Below are 22647 nucleotides of genomic sequence, written 5' to 3'. Positions count from 1 at the left end.
CATTTTGAAATCAATTTTAATTAAAGGGTGGTGGCAGCGAACAACGAGATCTCATGCCCAATCTTACTAGCAGCTTTCAATTGGGGAAAAAAAAAACACAATACTCTTGTCGGTCCGAACAAAAATACTCAATAAATAGAAAAATTGGAATGCCACTAAAGACAGCAAACGTTATGATGGAAAGTTGCAGGACAGTGAAATGACAATTTGCAGCAGTTGTTTACACGGCAGTAATGGATTGATTCTTTATGCTGGAGTTGGTTTTTTTGGCCAGACGGTGACTCAATCTTGATCCCGCACCCTCCGACAGATTTCGGCGGTGAACTCGGAACACTTAGAATCACCTCCAAGATCTTTGGTCAGCACCTGCAAAAAAAATCGATAATGGTTTAGACTGCACGAGATGAACAGAAAGAATCGTTGGGGGGGGGGGGGGGGGGGGGCATGTTATCCCACAGTGGAAAGTACCCAGTAAACCTGTGGAATCAACATCAGATCGAATTTCTGATTGCCAACTCTATCACATCTAATTTGGTAAGGAGGACAGCACATCAGACTAAATGATCGAAAACTGCAGTGGTCACTCTGGTTAACCAGGGAAGAGGGGTTAGTCAACCAAAGCTAAAAATCTGCAGCCTTTCATTTGGAAAACAGCTCGTTATTGGGTTTAGTCGGTAACGTAGTAAAACGTCCCCAGGCACTTAGAATAGAATAGAATAGAACAGTACAGCACAGAACAGGCCCTTCGGCCCTCGATGTTGTGCCGAGCAATGATCACCCTACTTAAACCCACGTAACCCGTATACCCGTAACCCAACAATCCCCCCCATTAACCTTACACTACGGGCAATTTAGCACGGCCAATCCACCTAACCCGCACATCTTTGGACTGTGGGAGGAAACCGGAGCACCCGGAGGAAACCCACGCACACACGGGGAGGACGTGCAGACTCCACACAGACAGTGACCCAGCCGGGAATCGAACCTGGGACCCTGGAGCTGTGAAGCATTGATGCTAACCACTATGCTACCGTGAGGCCCACACTTCATAGAACTCCGGGTCAAACAGGATGTAGAGGTTGCAAACCTTGAAACAATGGCCCAAGAATCAGATTGGAATCAGTGGCTGGGAAGCAGCTTGTGGTGGGCACTGACGATTAGGACTTGGGCCTTCCCAATAGTTAACTGAAGGAAATTTCAGCTTATCCGAGACTGGATGCCCCAGTGATCTAAGACAGAGGCAGTGGCGGGGTCGAGAGAGGGGTGGTGGCGGGTTGTCCTCAGCGTCCATGTGGAGCCAGGAGGTTGTGTTTGGGATGATGTTGCTGAGAGCAGCAATAACTAGACGAGAATTATGATATGGCAGGAATAGATCGGGGGATGGGGGGGGGGCTCCAGGAGCAGCAGGCAGGAGCAGAAAGAGATGCTGTTGCAGGAGATTCTTACAACACAACTAGTTATGCAAGAGTAGAATCAGGCAAGGTAGTCATACTCAGCTGGACAATGGAAGAGTGTTTTTGGAACATAAGGATAGAGAGGACAAGGTGGAGGAGGGATCAATTTTTCCCCAATCGCAGTGAATGCCATTTGTAACAGCAATGGGAACATTCCAGCAAGGCAGTAATGGAAATCTGAGTGAGTTTCAATTTGTGATGGTTGATTTCTCATTTGGAAAGTGACAGCAGATTCAAGGACTTTGGTGAGGCAAGAAAGAACAATTCACAATTACAAAAGGGGCCGATGTGTGTTTATTTTTGAGCAGGAGGGGGAACAGAACATTGAACCCCGTTAACCTGCTGAAAATCAGCAAAATCAGATGGTGCTACCAAGAAGCAACTCAGGACATTTTCCAGTTAAAAGGAGACGTCCGTGTACAAGGGGCTTTGATGAGGTTACACAGAACTCAAGGTCCGGGTTAATAAACTGCCAGGATGTTTGCCAGCTAGAAGGTTGAGATTTGATCTATTCAAACATTCAAATGCTACTGTGGTCGCCAATTATTTTGATTGAACCAAATAAACTGAGGGACAAATTAAAAGGGATACTGCCCTAAACAAAAACAATGATATTAACCGAAAGGATGTTTCAGTGAAATCGTGCAGGCTTTAACTTCAAGTTTTAAACAAAACTACAATCTATCACCCGTCAGCATGATCCAAGGCCATCAACAATAGGTCAGTGTGGCCCTGGTGATGTCACACCCTGTCCGCCAACACATGGAAAGACATCTAAAAGGCTTTAAAAGTCACTTCCTTACGGTGGGCAACAAACCTAAATGATATGGAGCAAGACAGGGACTCAGGAAACCAACCGTCAGGAGAGTGGCAGTCGAGGTACAGTGGGATGGTACCGGAGTTCGGATCTACCAGGACTTGACGGTGGAGCTGGCAAAGAGACGAGCGGCGTTCGGGCGACTGAAGGCAGCACTGTACAAAAAGGGGGTGCGATTTGGCATGGTATACCTGGCGAAGAGGGTGACGTATGGTGCCAAAAGGCTTTTATTTCGAGACAGCAGAGGCGGTCGTGAGGCCGAAGGCTTGGGACAGACGTGAGGAGCGGAGCTGGAAGAGAGACTGTGGACTGTCATTGTGGGGGGCTGGAAAATGCACAAATGTTATAACTTTCTTTTACTGACGTGTACTGTAATTTACTTCTCTTCACATTGTTACAGAGTTCAAGTTATTAGTTGGGTTGATTGGCATTCTGTGTCGCGACGGTTATATCTTAGTTTAGTGCATTGTATGGGTTGGATTGTTGTTTTGGGTTTTTTCTTTCTCTGGGACTGGGTGGGAGGGGATGGTATAGCGTGGGGGGGGGAGCCAACCGCGCGAGCTAACTAAAGTCGGCTAGTGAACGGAGCTGAGGTGAGAGGAGGGCTGAATTGGCGGCTGGTTCGCAGGTTTCGATGGCCCTACGAGGCGAGTGGGGGAGGGGGATGACGACACTGATGCTGGGAGATGTTTTTTCGAGAGGAAATGTAAGGGGGGATTTTGGGGGGGGGGGAGTCGATGTTAATAATGGATAGGGGTGGGTCAGGCTCATGGAACAGGACCCGGTGGTATGATGATGGTGGATAAGAAGGGTGGGGGGTGAGAGACCCCCAGTTAGGATAGTTACGTGGAATGTGAGGGGGTTAGGAGGTCCGGTCAAGAGGTCAAGGCTACTTGCGCATCTTAAAAGTTTGAAAGCCGACGTAGCAATGCTGCAGGAGACTCACTTGAGGGTGAAGGACCAGGTGAGACTTAAAAGGGCTGGGTTAGTCAGGTGTTTCACTCTGGACTTGACGGAAGGGCTCGAGGGGGTAGCAGTAACGGTCAGCAAAAGAGTACGCTTCCAGATGGAGAAGGTGGCGGCAGATCAGGGGGGTAGATATGTGAGTTGTGACAGGGGTGCTGGAGGGGAGGCTAGTGGCGCTGTGTATACAGTCCCAATTGGGTAGATGTGGGATTCGCAAACAAGGTGCCCGACACACACGGCCACGCTCGCTGGCCCCATCGGGGAGGCGAAGGAGTTAGCTGGGCTAATGGAAATGGGAGGGATGGACCCTTGGAGGTTCCTGCACCCGAGGGAACGGGAGAACTCGTTCTTTTCAGCAGTCCACAAGGTATATTCGCGGATCGACTTTTTCGGGGTGGGGAAGGTTTTGTTGGCTGGGGTTAAGGGGTTGGAATATTCGGCAATTGCTGTGTCAGATCATGCTCTGCATTGGGTGGATATGGTGCTGGAGAAAGGGGTAGCGCAGATACCAGGGTGAAAATTAAATGTGGGACTTTTGGGGGACCAAGTGTTCTGTGACAAAATTGAAAAGATAATGAAGGAATATGTAGGTTTCAACCGTATGGGTGAGGTGTTGAAGGCGGTCGTCTGGGAGGCTCCAAAGGCGGTGGTGACGGGGGGGGGGGGGGGGGGGGGGGGGAAGGTGATCTTGTTTAAGGCCAGGGTGGACAAGGAGAGGTTGGAGCGGCAGAGGGTAATAGATGTTAGAGGTGGATAGGAGTTATGCAGAGGATGGGGACCCAGGAGATCTGGAAAAGAGGAAGGAACTACAGGAGAGCTTTGACCGACTACCTACCAGGAAGGCAGTGCGCCAACTGAGACAAGCAAGGGGTGCAGTTTATGAACATGGAGATAATGTTAGATCAGCTCCGGAGGGAGGCAGCGGCAAGGGAAATTGTACAGGTGAGGGATAGGGCAGGGAAGTTGGTGGTGGCACCGGATCTGAGTAACAAGGTTTTTGAGGAATTTTATGAGAGGTTGTACAGGTCAGAGCCACCCGAGGGGGGGGGGGTGGAAATCATGAGATGCAGGAATTTCTAGATGGGTTGGAGTACTCAAGGTTAGGGGAGGGGGACAGGGCTACATTAGAAGGAGCGATAGGGGAGCAGGAGATAAAAGGATGCGATTGGGAGGATGCAATCGGGGAAGGTGGCAGGGCCGGATGGGTTTCCGGTGGCTTATTATAAAAAATTCAAGGATACACTGGCACCCTGATGGTGGGGATGTTTGAAGAGGCGATAAGGAAGGGGTGCTGCCACAAACCTTGGGGCAGGTATCAATCCCTGTTGCTAAAAAAAGATAAGGATCCGACGGAGTGTGGGTCGTATAGGCCCATATCACTTCTGAATGTGGACGCAAAAATATTGGCGAAGGTAATGGCAGGTAGGCTGGAGGAGTGCTCCCGAAGGTGATACGTGAGGATCAGACTGGGTTCGTGAGAGGGAGGCAGCTCTTTTCAAATATTAGAAGGGTATTGAAAGTCATTATGGCACTGGCAGAGGGGAAGGAAACAGAGGTGGTTGTGACATTGGACACTGGGAAGGTGTTCGACCGGGTAGAATGGGGGTACTTGATGACAGTTCTGGAGCGGTTTGGGATTGGACCAAGATTTGTGAAATGGGTAAAGGTAAGGAGGCGAGGGCGAGTGTCCGCACAAACAACATTAGCTCTAGATATTTTCTCTCCACCGTGGGACTAGGCAGGGAGTCCTATGTCCCCCCTGTTGTTTGCACTCAAGATTGAGCCGTTGGCCATTGCATTAAGACGTTCAGGGTATGGAAAGGAATAGTGCCGGGGGGGGTGGGGGACCTTACATGCCGACGACTTGCTGTTATACGTGTTGGAACCGAGTGTGTCGATAGGGGGAATATTGGAGCTGCTTCGAGTGTTTGGGTCTTTCTCGGGGTACAAGCTGAACTTGGACATGAGTGAGTATTTTGTGGTTTCTCAGCGGGGGTGGGGGCTGCCATTCCGTAGGGCAGGGACTCACTTTAGTTACTTGGGGGTGCAGGTTGCCCAGGAGTGGTTGGGGGGGGCTCCGCAGGTAGAACATTTCTAGTTTGGTGGGGAGAGTGAAAGCTGATCTGGCAAGGTGGGATGGTCTCTCTCTATCACTGGCGGGTCGGGTATAGGCGTTTAAAATGAACGTGTTGCCACGATTTCTGTTTATTTTTAATGCCTGCCGATTTTCTTGCCAAAGGCTTTTTCCAGAGAGATTGAGGGAAGGATTACGTCGTTCATATGGAGAGGGAAGGTGGCCAGAGTTAGAAAGGTGCTGCTATAGAGGGGAAGGCAGGCAGGGGGTTTGGGTCTTCCGAACCTGATGTATTACCACTGGGCAGTGAATGTGGAGAAGGTGTGGAGCTGGGTCAGAGGGGTTAATTCCCAGTGGGTCAGAATGGAGGAGAGTTTGTGCAGGGGGTCAGGATTGAAAGCACTAGCAACAGCCCTGCTCCCGATAGCCCCGGGAGAGTACTCGGAGTACGGTAATAATAGCTTCATTGAGAAATTGGAGGCAGTTTCGCCAACACTTCGGGTTGGGGGCAGGGTCAAGGGAAATGCTGATTTGGGAGAACCACAAATTTGAGCCAGGGAGGTGGGATGGAAATTTTCGGAAATGGGAAGAGAAGGGGATTAAGACACTGAAGGATTTGTTTCTTAGGGGTCGGTTTGCAGGATTAAAGGAGCTGGAAGTGAAGTATGGGCTGGATTAGAGGGAAATATTTAGATATCTGCAGGTTTGAGATTTTGCCAGAAAGCAGATACAGAGCTTCCCGGTGGAGCCACCCTCCACACTGCTGGAGGAGGTGCTGACGACAGGGGGACTGGAGAAGGGGGTTGGGTCAGCGGTCTACGGAGCTATTTTGGAGGAGAGGGCACCGCTGGAAGCGATCAAAACAAAGTGGGAGGAAGGAGTTGGGAGAGGATATGGAGAAAGGGTTCTGGTGTGAGGTGCTCCGCAGAGTGAATGCCTCCATCTCGTGCGCGAGGTTGGGGCTGATACAACCGAAGCTGGGACACAGAGCACACTCTCACGAGGGTGAGGATGAGCCAATTCTTTGAAGGAGTAGAAGATGTGTGTGAACGTTGCGGAGGGGGGGAGCTAACCACATTCATATGTTTTGTTCCTGTCCAAAGCTAAAGGACTATTGGAAGGAGGTTGCTAGGATAATTTCTGAAGTGGTGCATGTGAAACTGGACCTAGGCCCCCAGGTGGCCATATTCGGGGTGTCGGACCAGCCAGGGTTGGAAATGGGTGCGGAGGCAGATGTCGTAGCCTTCGCCTCATTGATCGCCCGAAGGCGGATCCTGCTGGGATGGAGAGCAACCTCTCCACCCTGTGCCCTGGCGTGGCGGGGGGACCTGTTGGAATTCTTGACCTTGAGATGGTTAAGTTTGAACTGAGGGGAAGGAGAGGGGTTCTACAATTCATAGGCATTATTAATTCTGCACTTTCAAGAACTGGATAACATCGAACATTAGTTGGGGTGTGGTGGGTGTTAATGGTGGCTATGGGATTCCTGATTCCTTTTTGTCAGTTGTTTATGGTCATGTGGGTGAATGTTTTAGGTTTGGGGGGGAGGGTGGGTTGTGTATTGATATGGGGATTGACATATTTGTTACTGATTATTGTTTATTGTTGGTGGGTGTAAATTGGGGAGAAAATGTGAAAAAGGAGAATAAAGAAATATTTTTTTAAAAAGGAGTGGCAGTCAGAGGGAGCTCCATTCATCTTCAGAAGAATATCAGCTCAGCGCTCGGAATTAGATATTTCAATGGAGCAAACTCTTCGTCAGAAGAATATTTAAGGACATTTGTGACATCTAAAGAAGTTATCTTTATTAAATGGTGCATCGTACAGCAAGGACAGGTTATGCTGGATAAATACATTTCTTTTCCGACTGGTACTTTTGGAAGGGGAGACAAATTTTGTAGGGATGGAGACTGACTAAGAAGCTCCCTTCATGGCATTTGAGCCAAATGCTGTGCGATTTGCCTCAGATTGCTCACTGCGACAAAGCAAGATCGCATGACCAAGCCCTGTGACGCCTTTTACAAACATCACACTTATAAAGAATTTAAGTCTGTAAGCATGACATATCTATCGCGTTGTCCAGATATGGAAAGTGGTTATGCTGTAATTATAGCCGCTGCCTGTAGGGGCTGCTGCTGCACTTCTTTGTGCCTTGGTCTATTCTGCAGGGAAATATAGAACGATGTTCCAACTTTGCCGTTCAAACTGCCCTAAGTTTTACTATTTAACTGTACTCACCAACTTCAACAAAGGACAGGATATGCATTCTTATTACTGCAGCCCTGCATCCTAGTCCAATTATACCACTTTCACTCAGCAAGTGATTTCATAGAATTTACAGTGCAGGAGGCCATTCGGCCCATCGAGTCTGCACCAGCTGTAGGAAAGAGCACCCTACCACTCTATCTAAGCCCACACCTCCACCCTATCCCCATAACCCCACCTAAACCTTTTGGACACTAAGGGAAATTTAGCATGACCAATCCACCTAACCTGCACATCTTTGGACCGTGGGAGGAAACCGGAGCACCTGGAGGAAACCCACGCACACCGGGGAGAACGTGCAACTCCACACAGACAGTGACCCAAGCCGGGAATCGAACCTGTGGACCTGGAGCTGTGAAGCAACTGTGCTACCGTGACCCCCACAACAACCAAACATGGTGCTCATTTCATTACAGACCCACTTTTATTCTGAACCCAAGTGGGGGTAAAAGTTAAATGCACAGTGGCCTATCCTCAGCCATGATGCAAGTGCTGCAGGCGATCCTGGCTTTCGGGTTGCTGGGGAAACATGCTTTAAGCTCAGCGGCGACTTCCCCGACATACTACTCCCAACACCTTTTTCACTCGAGGTTGGCATGCAAGGAATGGCCTGCTGGTGAGGTACCAGAAAATGTTTCCAGTCCTTTGGGAAGTGCTTCCCAATATAAACAGGGAGTGGGAAGAAAGTAATGAGTAGTTGGGGTGGAGTGAAAAATCCCTCACAATATGAGAGGGACACGATATTATCCATCCAAAATGAGCACAAGCAAGCCAACAAAGTTTGAATTTTCAAAGTAAAGATGTATTTGGGGAACCCAGATCTCAGTTTGACACCAGTGTGGTCTGTCTCATTGGGCCTCCAGGCAAGATTGCCCCAAAGTCAGCAGAGATATGCATCCCCATCACGGGTCAAATCTCCACAGCTGAAAAAGCCTAGACAGCCAGTTGTTAGTATACGCCGACAAGAGGGGATCTGGTAATGCTTCCTGTGTGAGGAGAATTGGGTAAGCAGAGGGCACAGATACAAGTCGATTAACGAAGGAACCAGTGGTAGCATGAGGAGAATATTATTGCGCAGCCAGTTTGCTGAGGGCGCAATGGGAGCCATCTGTTTAACACTATGCAAAAGGGAATTGGATAAATTCTTGAAGGGCTTTTGGCGAAGAACAGGGGAGCGGGACTAATTAGGCAGCCTCGTCAAGAGCTGGCACCATAAGACATAGGAGCAGAATTAAGCCACTTGGGCCCATCGAATCTGCTCCACCATTCAATCATGGCTGATGTGTTTCTCATCCCCTGCCTTCTCCCAATAACCCCTGATCCCCTTATTAATCGAGAACCTATCTATCTCTGTCTTAAAGACACTCAGTGATTTCGCCTCCACAGCCTTCTGCGGCAAAGAGTTCACAGATTCACCATCCTCTGGCCGAAGAAATTCTTTCTCATCTGTTTTAAAGGATTGCCCCTTCAGGTCTGAGATTGTGTTCTCTGCTTCTAGTTTTTCCCACAAGTGGAAACATCCTCTCCACAGTCCACCCTATCCAGTCAGTTTCAATAAGATCTCCCTCATCCTTCTAAACTCCAGTGAGTACACACCCAGAGTCCTCAACCGTTCCTCATACGACAAGCTCTTCATTCCGGGGATCATTCTTGTGAACCTCCTCTGGACCCTCTCCAAGGCCAGCACATCCTTCATGGCCTGAATACCTCTTTCTACACTATGTTATTTCATCATTCAGTTTGGATTCTCCGCCACAGTTCTGGAGAGATTTGCATTTATACAGCACTTCCCACAACCTTAGAACATTCGCAAGTGTTGGACAGACAATGGAGCAGTTCTGAAGTGCATTTGCCGATGTAACATAGGAAGATCAGCAGCCAATTTACAGACAGAAGGCTGCCACAAACCACAATGCGACCATGACCAGATTATCTGTTTTAAAGCGATTTTAAACAGGTGATAGATTTTATTGCCAAGAGACCTGGACAGAACTGTTGCACTCCTCTTTGAACTAGCGCCACGGGTTCTTTTACATTCACCTGAAAGGGCAGACGGCATCTCAGACAATGCAGAACTCATTCAGTACTGCACCGACAACAAACACCAAAATGCTAATCTCAAGTGCGGCTCTCCGATTTGGGAATGTGAGGTGCGGTGAAAATGTCCGGGTGTTCAGCTGTCGAGAAAGGAGCAGGATCGGCCGAAACACTTATCTCTTTCTGAAATATACTCTTACTGTGCCTACCTTTCCGTGCTTAATTGTTTCAAAGCAAGCGATTTCTATCTTTTTAGCTGGTTTGTGGAGCTCCATGTGTCGCAGCATCATTACAGCACTTAACAGGAGGGCAGTGGGATTTGCCAAATCCAAGCCAGCAATGTCCGGCGCAGTACCATGAACCTGAGAAAAGGGGCAAAGTGGAAAAGAGCATTGGGTAATGAGCGAGCGACATGCAATTCTGGTGCAGAAAATTCAAATGTTTACTCAAGCTTCTTGAATTCAATACAAACTGGAGGAAATTATCTAATTACGCTGAATAGATCCAAGCCACACAAATCTGATTTTTACAGAGGGGCTGTGGGGAGATGGTGATGTTGGAGTATTGTCATTAGACTAGTAATCAAGAGGCTAAAGTTAACACTCCGAGAGCAGGAGACCAAATCCCACCACGGAGAATGGTAAAATTCAACCAATTAATCGCAGTATTGGTGACCGTGAAACCATTATCGATTGTTGTAAAGATCCATCTGGCTCAATGTCCTTTAGGGAAGGAAATCTGCCGTCCTTACCTGGTCCACATGCGATTGACCCTTAACTGCCCTCCAGCAAGAAATGCTGACCTTGGCAGTGACACCCACATCTCATGAAAGGATTAAAAAAAAAAGAGCCAAGCACAGTTCTCTTTATGGTTGGGCAGTTAAGTACCAAGCAGTCACAGCAGTGCCAGCTATAGTAAGCTATAAGATCAAAGGTTCCTGGGGCAGCACGGTTAGCACTGCTGCCTCACGGCGCCGAGGACCCAGGTTCCATCCCAGCCCCGGGTCACTGTCCGTGTGGAGTTTGCACATTCTCCCCGTGTCTGCGTGGGTCTCAGCCCCACAACCCAAAGATGTGCAGGGGAGGTGGATTGGCCGCGCTAAAAGATTGCCTTCATTTCGACACTCTTCCCTTCCCCACCCCACTGAACCAGGTAGCCAGGGCAGAGGTTTATTTTGGCTGTGGTTCATGGCAGTAGGCATGACGAGTACAGAATCACCACGGGAGATTCACTGGATCTCAGCTCAATTTTGCCAATTCAAAATGCACAATTGTGCAAAATGAGACTTGATCATTTTAATTTTGCTGTGAGACATTGAAAATCTTACAGACTCAAAGATTGCGACTCCATTCGCGCCAATATTCCCACTTGGTGTAACTCCCAGTCCGCCAATCAGTCCAGCACAAAGATCGCTGAAACACAGCAAAGAAACACAAAGTGATATTTAGCGAAGTCACAGCTCCCCCACCCCTCACCACACGCAGCACCCAACCCCACACAGCCCATCTATCTAGTCATTATTTCACTGCTGTTTGTGCGATCCTGCAATGCACAAGTTGGCCACTACACATCCTACTTTATTTGACCAAGTTGCTTTGGGACATTTGAGGCTGTGAAAGATAAACCAGTTATTTGTTTAAGCTGTGATAGTGAATGGATATTTTCCCCTTTCCCAAAACTTTCAATTGAGATTCAAATGATAAATAGTGCTAAACTAGAAATTTCTTGTGACAATGTTCTGGAATGGGAGCATGCTACAGGCGAAGCTCCAGATAACGATGCGGCAGGGTCCAAGGTTCGATTCCTGGCTTGGGTCACTGCCTGTGCGGAGTCTGCACGTTCTCCCCGTGTGTGCGTGGGTTTCCTCCGGGTGCTCCGGTTTCCTCCCACAGTCCAAAGATGTGCAGGTTAGGTGGATTGGCCATGTTAAATTGCCCTTAGTGTCCAAAATTGCCCTTAGTGTTGGGTGGGGTTACTGGGTTATGGGGATAGGGTGGAGGTGTTAACCTTGGGTAGGATGCTCTTTCCAAGAGCCGGTGCAGACTCGATGGGCCGAATGGCCTCCTTCTGCACTGTAAATTCTATGTATCTATGGGTTATTGGGGTGAAAGCCATGCAGACACAGGGAGAATGTGCAAACTTCACACGGACAGTGACCCAGAGCCGGGATCGAACCTGGGACCTCGGCGCCGTGAGGCAGCAGGGCTAACCCACTGCGCCACCATGCTGCCGACGCTAAACATAGTTGACCACCACGGTGCATATCATCTCACGAGATGGAAGGCCGCTCCAATGGTGATAGTATGTGGACATAGCCCAGTGCAACCACAGCTATCTATCTCAGGAAACGTCCACAGACATCCACAATCCCAATCTCAGGGACAAAGCATTGAGTAGAGGCCAGGAACTACCAGGAGGGACGGGGAAAGAGCATGCACAAACTTTGCAGGAGGACAAACAGCCTCTACCCGGTATACTAACCTCAGAATATCACCATAGAGGTTCGGCATCACAAGGACATCAAACTGTGTCGGGTCCTGCACCATCTGATGGAAGGAACAGTTTTGTTAAACAGTTTAACCAACAATATGGTTCCATTTTATGAAAAAACAAGTCGACAAGCTATAAAATGGATAATTTCATAGTGCTGAGACTTACATTAAGACAGACTGTATCCAAGTACATTTCTGTAAACTTGATATCTTTACAATTTTCTGCTGCCTCTCTACATTTTCTCAGGAAAAGTCCATCTGACATTCGCCTGAAACACACATTCACAAGGTCAGGTGCAGGATCACCTATAGAGCGAATACGTTTGTTGTGCCAGAGCCGAATACAAGAGGCGACTGGGGATAAGTGTTAGCAGTGCCAGAATGCAGCTCCGCACACAAGACACATTGCTGATGTCGCGTGACTCTGTCATGCTCAGATTCACTTGCTTTTGGCTGGAGATGAAGGTCAAACAGGAGAGTTCACCTAAACTTCAACATATTAATTCTACAAACACAATCAGAAAATTAAAAAAAAACATACATATTAATGTCTCTTGATTTACAATACACTAGTGGAAATGAACTTACAGGCTGCAAGTGTCGCTAGCAAGGCCAGCTTGTTGCTCAACCTTAATTGCCCTTAATCCTAGAATCCCTACAGGATCAGAATACCTACCAGTGCTGGAGGCCATTCGGCCCATCAAGTCTTCACCGAGCCTCTGAAAGAGCACTCTATCTAGCCTCACCCCCCCCCCCCCCCCCTCTCCATTCTCTTCTCATACCTAACCTTTTGGACACTAAGGGGCAATTTGGCATGGCCAATCCACCTAAGAAGGTAGCGATGAAGGGTCAACGAGGTTAGGAAGATTTTGACCAAATGGCAATGAAGGAACGGTTTAAATATTCCAATTTAAGATGGTGTGTGGCCTGGAGGGGAACTTGTGGTGGTCAGGTTCCCATGCTACTGCTACCCTGACCTTTTGCGTGGTCGAGGTTCGAAAAGTGCTAGCGAAGAAGCACTAGCGAAGAAGCACTAGCAAGTTGCTGCAGCGCATCTTGTATTTGGTACAAACAGCTGCCACTGTGCACCATGATGGAGGGAGTGAATGTTTAAGGTGAAAGCGGAATGCTGTAGATGCAGGAGCCCTGAAATAAAAACAAAATCCTGGAAAACCTCAGCAGGTCTGACAGCGTCTGTGGAGAAAGGAACAGAGTTTATGTTTCCGGTCCAATCAAACTTCACTGTGAAACATGCTTAAAACGCTGAATGGATACAGATCAAGCAGGCTGCTTTGTCCTCGATGTTTTCAAGCTTCGAGTGTTGTTGGAGCTGCATTGATCCAGACAGGTAGAGTGGATTCCATCATAGTTCTGATTAGTGTCTTGTAGATAATGGACAGGCTATGGGGGAGTCAGGAGGCGAGTCACTCACTGCAGAATTCACTGCCTCTTGTAGAGCCAGTGACTGGTTAATTATGGTAACACCCAGGTTGACGACAGGGAGGGGAACTTGGCACTCCCACACAACTGCCACTTAATGATGGGACTTTATGGAACAGAGACCGTGCCTCCCTCATTGTCCTCTTCCACATCACTATCGCCTGTGCTATTATACAAGACAGCACCAGCTGGAATATCAGACATGGCAGCCATTTTAAGGAAGCAGGAGTCACGACTAATAAACGTGTGTGTGTTTCAATCCCACTTACATGATGTTGGCTTTATGCACGGCTGTAACCGTGCTCCTCTGATTGTTCCTCGCATACTCAAACGCAAACTCTGCGATGCGCCTGCTGGCGTTCTCTGTGATCAGCTTTATACTTTGTACCACCCCTTCAACAATCTGCAACACAGCCAGAATCAGGCAAAGTTTACACAAATCGGCCACATTAACAGGACAACACTGTCATATTGAGAATATCAGGAAAAGATAAAATAGCAGCTGCACCAATAGGGACATCCTAACATGCAACTTCCTCCAACCAGGCTTAGTAAATATTTATCCAGAAGGTTGGTCGACTCGAGGGGACTCGATGCCTGAAGATTTAATCCTGTATGCCCCTGCTACTCGCTCACAAACAGGGGACATAGATAGCCTAAAAGGTGCTGAGACCAACGTCAATAGCATCTTTTTTCCAAGGTTTGCAAACTCAGCATTGCCCAGACACAGTAGCACAGTGGTTAGCACAGTTGCTTCACAGCACCAGAGTCCCAGGTTCGATTCCCGGTTTCGGTCACTGTCTGTGCAGAGTCTGCACGTTCTCCCTGTGTCTGCGTGGGTTTCCTCCGGGTGCTCCGGTTTCCTCCCACAATTCCCAAAGACATGTTGTAATTGGACATTCTGAATTCTCCCCCAGTGTACCTGAACATGCGGCGGAATGTGGTGACTAGAGGATTTTCACAGTATCTTCATTGCAGTGTTAATGTCAGCCTAAGGTGACACTGATAAAAGATTATTATTACAAGAAAATTAAACCCTCTTGATGTGGTGTCGGAAGATACCATTATCTTCACATACCCCCAGATACTCAAGGAGCCACATTCAGTTCAGGAATATAACATTCAATAATCAGTATCTAATATGCCCTTCAGCACCCAGCGAGGATAACCAGCAGTGGGCGCTATTGAGAGCAGAAACTCCAAACAGGTTCCCCCCCTTGTTGGGAACACAGGGAAGGTGATAATTCAACCCGAGTGTTCAGCCAGCTTCAGGCTAGGGTTAAACTGACTTTAACAGCGGTCTTGTCAACTGGATCTCCTTGCCCCTCCTACCAACCCCTGCTTCACCAACGCCATTCTAAGGTGGAATGTACTGAGGCAACTCGCCAATTTCCCCTCTGCCTCTCTGGCCAAGCAACCGAGCCCCAATGCCACATTCCCGAGAGTCAGCAGTGACGCCGTGCTCCAACATTCACTGGAGAGTCGAGGCTCACCGCTTTCCCACACCCACAGCCCTTTTGACACGCATGTGCGGTTTGGCAGGGGATTATGGGTTCTGGCCTTCACACACGTCTCCCGTGTACCCCAGTGAGAGGGAGCGGAGTAGTGGTGAGATGGAGCCGGATTAGTTCCAAGAGCTCGAGCAGACATTTATACTTTATTTCTTCCAACTAACATATCCTGTAGCTAGCTCATCCTGTTTACGGAGAGAGGAATGTGTTGTGGCCTTGCGGTGGCCGAAAGGCCGACCCGGGTGACTCACTGAGGAAGGCACGTCCTCGCTGCTTGCAGGGATTGTGGAGGGACTGTGCCAGTTTCCATTTTGCTGGACAGCAATAACCAACAGCACATTTAGCAATAATTCTGGGCACGTGCTCACAAATGGGACCAGTGATTAAGGCAGGGGTGGGCAAACTTTTCCGTGCAAGGGCCACATTCAGAAATTCACAATTTTAAAGGGCCGCATAGTACATTAAGTAAAATAATTAATATTTAAAATAGCCAAAATAAATGGTTTTTAAAGAAAAAAAAGCAATTAATTTTTATTAATTAATATTTTAAAGTAGAAACTTTACATGAAACACATTTATTCGAAAAACAAAGTAACTCAGTTTAAAGAAAAAAAAGCAATTAATTTTAATTAATTAATATTTTAAAGTAGAAACTTCACATGAAACACATGTTGTGCCGAGCAATGATCACCCTACTCAAGTCAACGTATCCACCCTATACCAGTAACCCAACAGCCCCCCCCCCCCATTAACCTTAAATTAAAAAAAAATGTTTAAAAAAAACTTTAAGGACAAGGACAACCATGTGTATCACCTCACATGAAGTTACTGTGAAAAGCCCCTAGTCGCCACATTCTGGCGCCTGTTCGGGGAGGCTGGTACGGGAATTGAACCGTGCTGCTGGCCTGCCTGGGTCTGCTTTAAAAGCCTGCTATTTAGCCCTGTGCTAAACCAGCCCCTTTACCCCTGACCATTACTGAGTCCTCAACCACCAACATCTTGGTGAGGAAAGGAAAAAAATGCAAGGTGTCGAATATTAACTGGACCGGTCACATCAATACAATGGCAGCAAAAGTAGGATAGAAGCTGGGAGCTCAAAGGCGAGTGGATTAACCTCCTAACCTCTCAAGGCCTCTGCACCTTCCGAAAAGCTCAAGTTTGACATAGGAAGGGATTCACACCGTTTGCCTGGACGGAGCAAGCCACACAATTGAGAAGCTTTTCCCATATAAAAACAGATCGATTGATTGGTTGGTGCCTGTCACTAGTTTCAATACCCACTCCCTGACCTAGCAGTCTGCAAGATCCACGCAATGTTCTTCAACTCGTTTAAATAACTGATGGCATCTCTCTTTTTATAATTACTATGTTCAAATGTAGCGATGTCATGAGAACACCATCACCTCCAAGATTCCCTCACCTCCGCATCCTGACTTGGGCCACATATCACCATTCCTGCTGGATTGATAGCGTTGTAATTCTCTCCAGAACACCACTCTGGGAGCAGCAGCAGCAAAAAGGAGAGAGTGGTTGGAGCAGCTGGCTCTCATTCTCAGGGCAAGCCCAGACGGACATTGAATCTAACCATGGCAGCACTGACCACATCCCCAAAAAACAAGGAAAAACAATAAAATCACTCCATCATTCTACTACAAACGGGAACTCACCACGTGTTCTATGCCACTGTATTCCCCTTCTGTGTTTTCTCGAATTGTAACAAGGTCCACACCGCTATACGGAGTCTTAAAACCTTCGATAGATATACAGGGACGCACATTTGCATAAAGGTCAAAGGTCTTGCGAAGTAGCAAGTTCATCGAAGGATGTCCTGCTGCAATAGGAGTTTTTAAGGGCCCTGAAAAATTCAAACAGTTGTCAGTGAGTCATCTCTGCAGTGATTAATTACATACCACGGGGAAGCCACACACGCGACACAGAATTTTAAACAAAGATAAACACACATGTTTATTCAACTGCCTTTTGGTTCAAGTTCAGAACGAAAGGAAACATGGGAACGGGTTAACTAACAATACATCAGCTCAGGGCTTCCTAGTGGAATGTGTTGGCAGGTGGTAAGCAGCCATTTTAAAACAGCCCATGGAACCAGTGCTCACAAACCTCACTACAGAGGAAATGAGTATAGATGCAGCCCACGTTGAATCAAGGAAAGTGCGAGTCATTTCTGACAGAAATGATTCTTTTCTAGTTCCTAAATGATTATGATCTCAATTGAAAGCTGCAACATAATTCAAACAAATTTAACTGTTTTTCTAAAACCATTTTCAGGACGTGTATTTATTGCCTGCCCATCCCTAATCCGAGTGGGTTGCTGGGCCATTTCAGAGGGCAGTGGAGAATCAAACATGTTGCTGCTCGGTCTGGGGTCACACCGAGGACAGAATGGTTAAAGACAGCGGATTCTATTTCCCTAATACTGAATTTAAATCCCCCGGCTGCTGTGATGGGATTTAAACTCATGGTTCCAATCTCTGGATTACTCGCCCAGAAACATTAGCACGGCTACACTCCTTAAAAATTCATTTCTGCTATCGCTAGTTGCCCTTCAGAAGGTGGTGGTGAGCTGCCTTCTTGAATCTGTGCAGTCCTCGAGGTGTAGCTACATCCAGAGTGGTTAGGGAGGGAGGTCCAGGATGTTGCTCCAGCGACAATGAAGGAAAGGCAACATATTTCCAAGTCAGGGTGGTGAGTGACTGTTATATCAATTGGGTGGATTATTAAAAAATGCCTTTAATTTTAGCAAGTTGTGGTTATGGGCAAACACCTCAGGACTCAACCCGTGTCGAACATAATTAGAAGCTAATAAAACCTGAACCTGCTTTTCTTGATTTTGAACACTCCTCTTAGCCGTTTCTCAAGACTTAGTTAGATAGGTAGATTCTTGATTGGCAAACAGTATAGGGAGTAAAATGGAGTTGAGGGCGCAATCAGATCAGTCATGATCTTATTGAAAGGGCGAGCAGGCTCGAAGGGTCAAATGGCCTACTCCTGCTCCTATTTTATTTGTTCTCTAATCTATCCACATAACTGGAGGTCATCATCCTCTGGAACCGTTTGCGTGAATCTTTTCTGCACTCAATCTAAAGCTTCCACTTCCTTCCTGAAGCGCGGTGTCGGAACTGGACACAATGCAAGAGTTGGGGCCGAGCCAGTGTATCTCGGAACTCCATGCCCTTATTTATAAAGTCCAAGATCCCTTAAGTATTATACACCGTGCTCTCAACCTGTCCTGCCACCTTCAATCACTCACCCACATAGACACCCGGGTCCCCTCTGCTCCTGCACCCACTTTAGAACTGTACCCTTTACATTATATTGCATCTCGTCATTCTTCTTACCAAAATTAATCACTTCACATTCTCTGCATTAAACTTTCATCTGCCAATCGTCTGCCCATGTTGATTCCTGGTTAATTTGCTGTCAGTCTAGATTCAATAAAATCTGAGATGGATTTGCATGTATCATATCATTTAATAATAACTAACTTGCAAGGCTGACTCAATCCATAGGACCTCAGGACACACACACTGCCTTCTGAGAGCCCAGAATAAAGAGAGAGAGTATACAAAGAAACTTCTGCTGATATATTCAAAATCACAGTAAGATTCACATATAAGCTTCCCATTGGTCATTCTATACACTTCCTGACCTGGCCCTATATCCTAATTGGTCACTTTGCATTGTAACCCCAGCATCCTTTTCACCATGCTCACCACGAGGCAAAGCTCCCCTCCATCCCTTTGTTCTCTTTCTGTGAACACAGTACCCTCAGGGTCCTGCGGTCCACCCCGTTCGTTTGTTCACTTCCTCACCCATTCCAGCAACCTATGTCCTCTTGAGGTTTGTCACCACCACTCTTGGTTCACATCTCTTCAGAGTTTTGTGTAATCGGCAAATTTTGAAATTGTGCCCTGCACGCCCGAGTCTCGGTCATTAAATTATATGAAGTAGAGGTTCCATCACTGACCCTTAGTGAATTCAAATTCTTGTGGGTCTGGAGTCATATGTAGGCCAGGCCAGGCAAGGTTGGCAGATTTCCTTCCCTTCAAGGGCATTGGATGGGTTTTATGACAATCTAGTAGAATCACCTTACTGGTATAAATCTGAAATATAAAGATTGTTTCTCAACTGAATTTCCGGCCGGGATTGGCCTCTGGGTTATTAGTCCAGAAACAGAATCACTACACGGTGATATCATACCCCCACTCTCTTTCGATTTCATACCCCACTCGTTGGATAAAACAACGTCTTCTTTGAAGCTGTAATTATGGCAAAGCCCTCGGGACTAAACTAATTTAATTCCCTTTGCAGATAATTTGAAGCTATTAGAATCTTAGCTTACTAGACAATTACTCGATAAACCAGACTGAATATTTGAAATACACAATGGCAGCCAGACCGGAACAGAAGCACGTACATTTGTAGGGAGGCTATTTATGGGGTGGATGGTCACACTACACGTAGTGATCAATATAATCAAGGACTGCTGGAGAGGTGAGCTGAAGGCCCAAAGCACAGCCCAGATTGACAGAGGACATGTGTTTTCCCCCCCCCCCCCCCCCCCACCCCATACACAATCCCTCCTGTTCGGCTAAGCTAGTGCTCTCCCCGACACTGTGGGTGAGACTGAGAGTGGAACTGAAATGAAAATTGCTTGTCGTCACAAGTAGGCTTCAAAATGAAGTTACTGTGAAAAGCCCCTAGTCGCCACATTCCGGCGCCTGTTCGGGGAGGCTGGTACGGGAATTAAACCAGTGCTGCTGGCCTGCCTTGGTCTGCTTTCAAAGCCAGCGATTTAGCCCAGTGTGCTAAACCAGCCCCTGGCAAGTGAGAAGTTTCTGTACTGAGAGTGGAGGTTAGGCAGGGAGGGTAAGGAATGGAGAGATGCCTCAGCCTGCCAGCTGCTGGTTTGTGGTGATATAGATACAAGCTTAATAAGGGCATTATCATCTCCAAAGAAGGAGGAAATGGAGCTTCCTCCTCCCCCATCCTGCCATACCTGTGAAATCAAAGCATTCCAAATGGTTACTGAATTGACACTATCACCGAACATGGTTTAGCTCCAGCACCTACAATGCACCTTTCAATCCAATCTTGTTTGCGTCCATGGATTCTTTAGCCTCTGGAGGAATGATCCATTTTCCACTGGGGGCTTGGATAGCTGTTACAGTTCTCTCCTCCCAACTAATGGGAACCTTCCAAAAAAAAAAAAGGCAAGGAAATTGTGAGAGCAAGTTGTTTTCATTCCTCGGTCTACATCTGCAGCTGGAACTTCTTAATAGTTTTTTATCAGCTCATTCACTTGGGGCAACTTGCCACGAGCTAGCTGCTGCTACAGAAGTTACAACACTGAATATTGCACCACAAGCAATCGCATCGCCCACCACTTGGAAAATGCAATAATGGAGATGCCATAGCAATCAGCAAACGGACACCGTTGTAAAACATCAGAGTGCTATCAATCCCAGCACGGGCAGCACGATAGAATTGTGGATAGCACAATGGCTTCACAGCTCCAGGGTCCCAGGTTCGATTCCAGCTTGGGTCACTGTCTGTGCGGAGTCTGCACATCCTCCCCGTGTGTGCGTGGGTTTCCTCCGGGTGCTCCGGTTTCCTCCCATAGTCCAAAGATGTGCAGGTTAGGTGGATTGGCCATGATAAATTGCCCTTAGTGTCCAGTTACTGGGTTATTGGGATAGGGTGGAGATGTTGACCTTGGGTAGGGTGCTCTTTCCAAGAGCAGGTGCAGACTCGAAGGGCCGAATGGCCTCCTTCTGCACTGTAAATTCTATAATCCCCATTGTCACTGGCTTTCCTATTAAAATTTACACTAGCTTCATTTACCAACTTACAGAAAGACTATGAGGAGCAGGTGTGGTCATTATTGATAGCCTGGGGATCTGTTCAATTCCAGGATACAAACTGTTTGTTATGGGAGAGTGGTTGAAATGGGAGAGTCTGAATGCAGTGCAAGAGTGCACTCTCCGCTGGCAACAGGATACTGTGCCGAATCAATGTAAAAAGGCTCAACTCGAGTCACTGGAGGGAAAGTAGATGAAACAATCCCGAACTGGAAGGTCCCTACCGGGGAGAGAGAATGCGTTGAGACACAGAAAATGTCCTTCCCCCGCGCTACGGGGAAAATCACTCCTCTGCAAGACGAGAGGGAGAGGACCAGAAATCCGAATTAAAACAGAAAATATCAGGCAGGTCAGTCAGCAAGTGTACAGAGTGCGCATAGAACCATTATCGGCTCTATACACACATTTCCACAAGTTGAATTTGAATTGCTCCAGGATCGGGAGTTTTAGTGACACTGCTAGGTTGTGGGATTCTAGCAATTGGAACGATATGTAGTGAACCGAATTGGTTGGAACAAGTGCTGGGGACCTCAGGAGAAAGCAGAGGTGGACAAACCACTCGGCCCTTCTGAAAATGCTATAATTTTTAAAAAAATTTAGAGTACCCAATTCATTTTTTCTAATTAAGGGACAATTTAGCGTGGCCAATCCACCTACCCTGCACATCTTTCGGTTGTGGGGGTGAAACCCACACAAACACGGGGAAAATGTGCAAACTCCACACGGACAGTGACCCAGAGCCGGGATCGAACCTGGGACCTCGGCGCCGTGAGGCAGCAGTGCTAACCCACTGCGCCACCATGCTGCCCTGAAAAAGTGCTGTAATAAACGCAATTCTTTTTCCCAATTTGAACACAGCAAGCTCCCACAGACAGTAAAGTGGTCAGATATACTGCCTTATTGAGAAATAAACATTGGCCAGGACGCCTGTCCAGCTCTTTTCAAACTGTGCCAAGCTTTTTTTTTCCAAATGCATCCACCTAATAGGTTGGGGAGCCTTGATTTAAAGTCTCAATGGGAAGTCTGCAGCGCATCCCAGACAGTTCTGCGTTCCGGCAGTGCCGCACTGGAGGGTAATCCTGGATTATGCACTCAAGACCCTGGAGTGGATCTGGCACGCACAACCTTCCCACTCAGGGGGCGAGTGCTTGCACTGAACCATGATATCTTAATGACACCACTGCAGACGTCAACATAAAATTTGAACCTCCCAAGTAAAAACACAAGCCAGGAACATCCCTAAAGCTTTCCCTTCTGTGCCAAGTTCCTCAGTGCATTCCACAAAGGAAAACTATGACTAATACTATAAAGTGATAAGAAGGAAGGAAATTAAAAACCTATTGAGATCAAGGAGAAAAATTATAACCTTAAATACCTTCATAGAAATCATAGAATTTACAGACCAGAGGAGGTCATTTGGCCCATCGAGTCTGCACCGGCCCTTGGAAGGAGCACCCTACTTGAGCCCACATCCCCGTAACCCCACCTCACCTTTTTGCACACCAAGGACAATTTAGCATGACCAATCCACCTAACCTACACATCTTTGAACTGTGAACCGGAGCACCCGGAGGAAATCCACACAGACATTGGGAGAAAGTGCAAACTCCGCACAGTCACCGGGAATCGAAGCAAGGTCCCTGCCGCTGTGAAGCAACAGTGCTAACCACGGGTGCTACCCTGCCGCCCAGACACAAATCATTCAAAATCCA

At 47.4% G+C, this 22647-nt stretch overlaps 1 protein-coding gene across 2 annotated transcripts in view; it reads right to left on the bottom strand.

The window, feature by feature from the left end:
* idh3a (isocitrate dehydrogenase (NAD(+)) 3 catalytic subunit alpha) overlaps window positions 1-22647 on the bottom strand; it is a 30949-nt gene continuing 8302 nt past the window's right edge. For both annotated transcript variants that reach the window (XM_038784286.1, XM_038784287.1), the window contains 8 exons: window positions 20155-20269; window positions 16724-16911; window positions 13815-13948; window positions 12272-12374; window positions 12095-12159; window positions 10941-11025; window positions 9823-9975; window positions 1-366 (listed from right to left, as the gene is read on the bottom strand). In XM_038784286.1, the coding sequence (XP_038640214.1) occupies window positions 283-366; window positions 9823-9975; window positions 10941-11025; window positions 12095-12159; window positions 12272-12374; window positions 13815-13948; window positions 16724-16911; window positions 20155-20269 (927 nt within the window). In that variant the 3' untranslated portion in view covers window positions 1-282. The remainder of the gene's footprint in view (window positions 367-9822; window positions 9976-10940; window positions 11026-12094; window positions 12160-12271; window positions 12375-13814; window positions 13949-16723; window positions 16912-20154; window positions 20270-22647) is intronic.

The sequence above is a fragment of the Scyliorhinus canicula genome, chromosome 24 (genome assembly GCF_902713615.1).
Source record: "Scyliorhinus canicula chromosome 24, sScyCan1.1, whole genome shotgun sequence".
NCBI lineage: Eukaryota > Metazoa > Chordata > Chondrichthyes > Carcharhiniformes > Scyliorhinidae > Scyliorhinus > Scyliorhinus canicula.
This window is presented reverse-complemented; position numbering and strand designations above follow the sequence as displayed.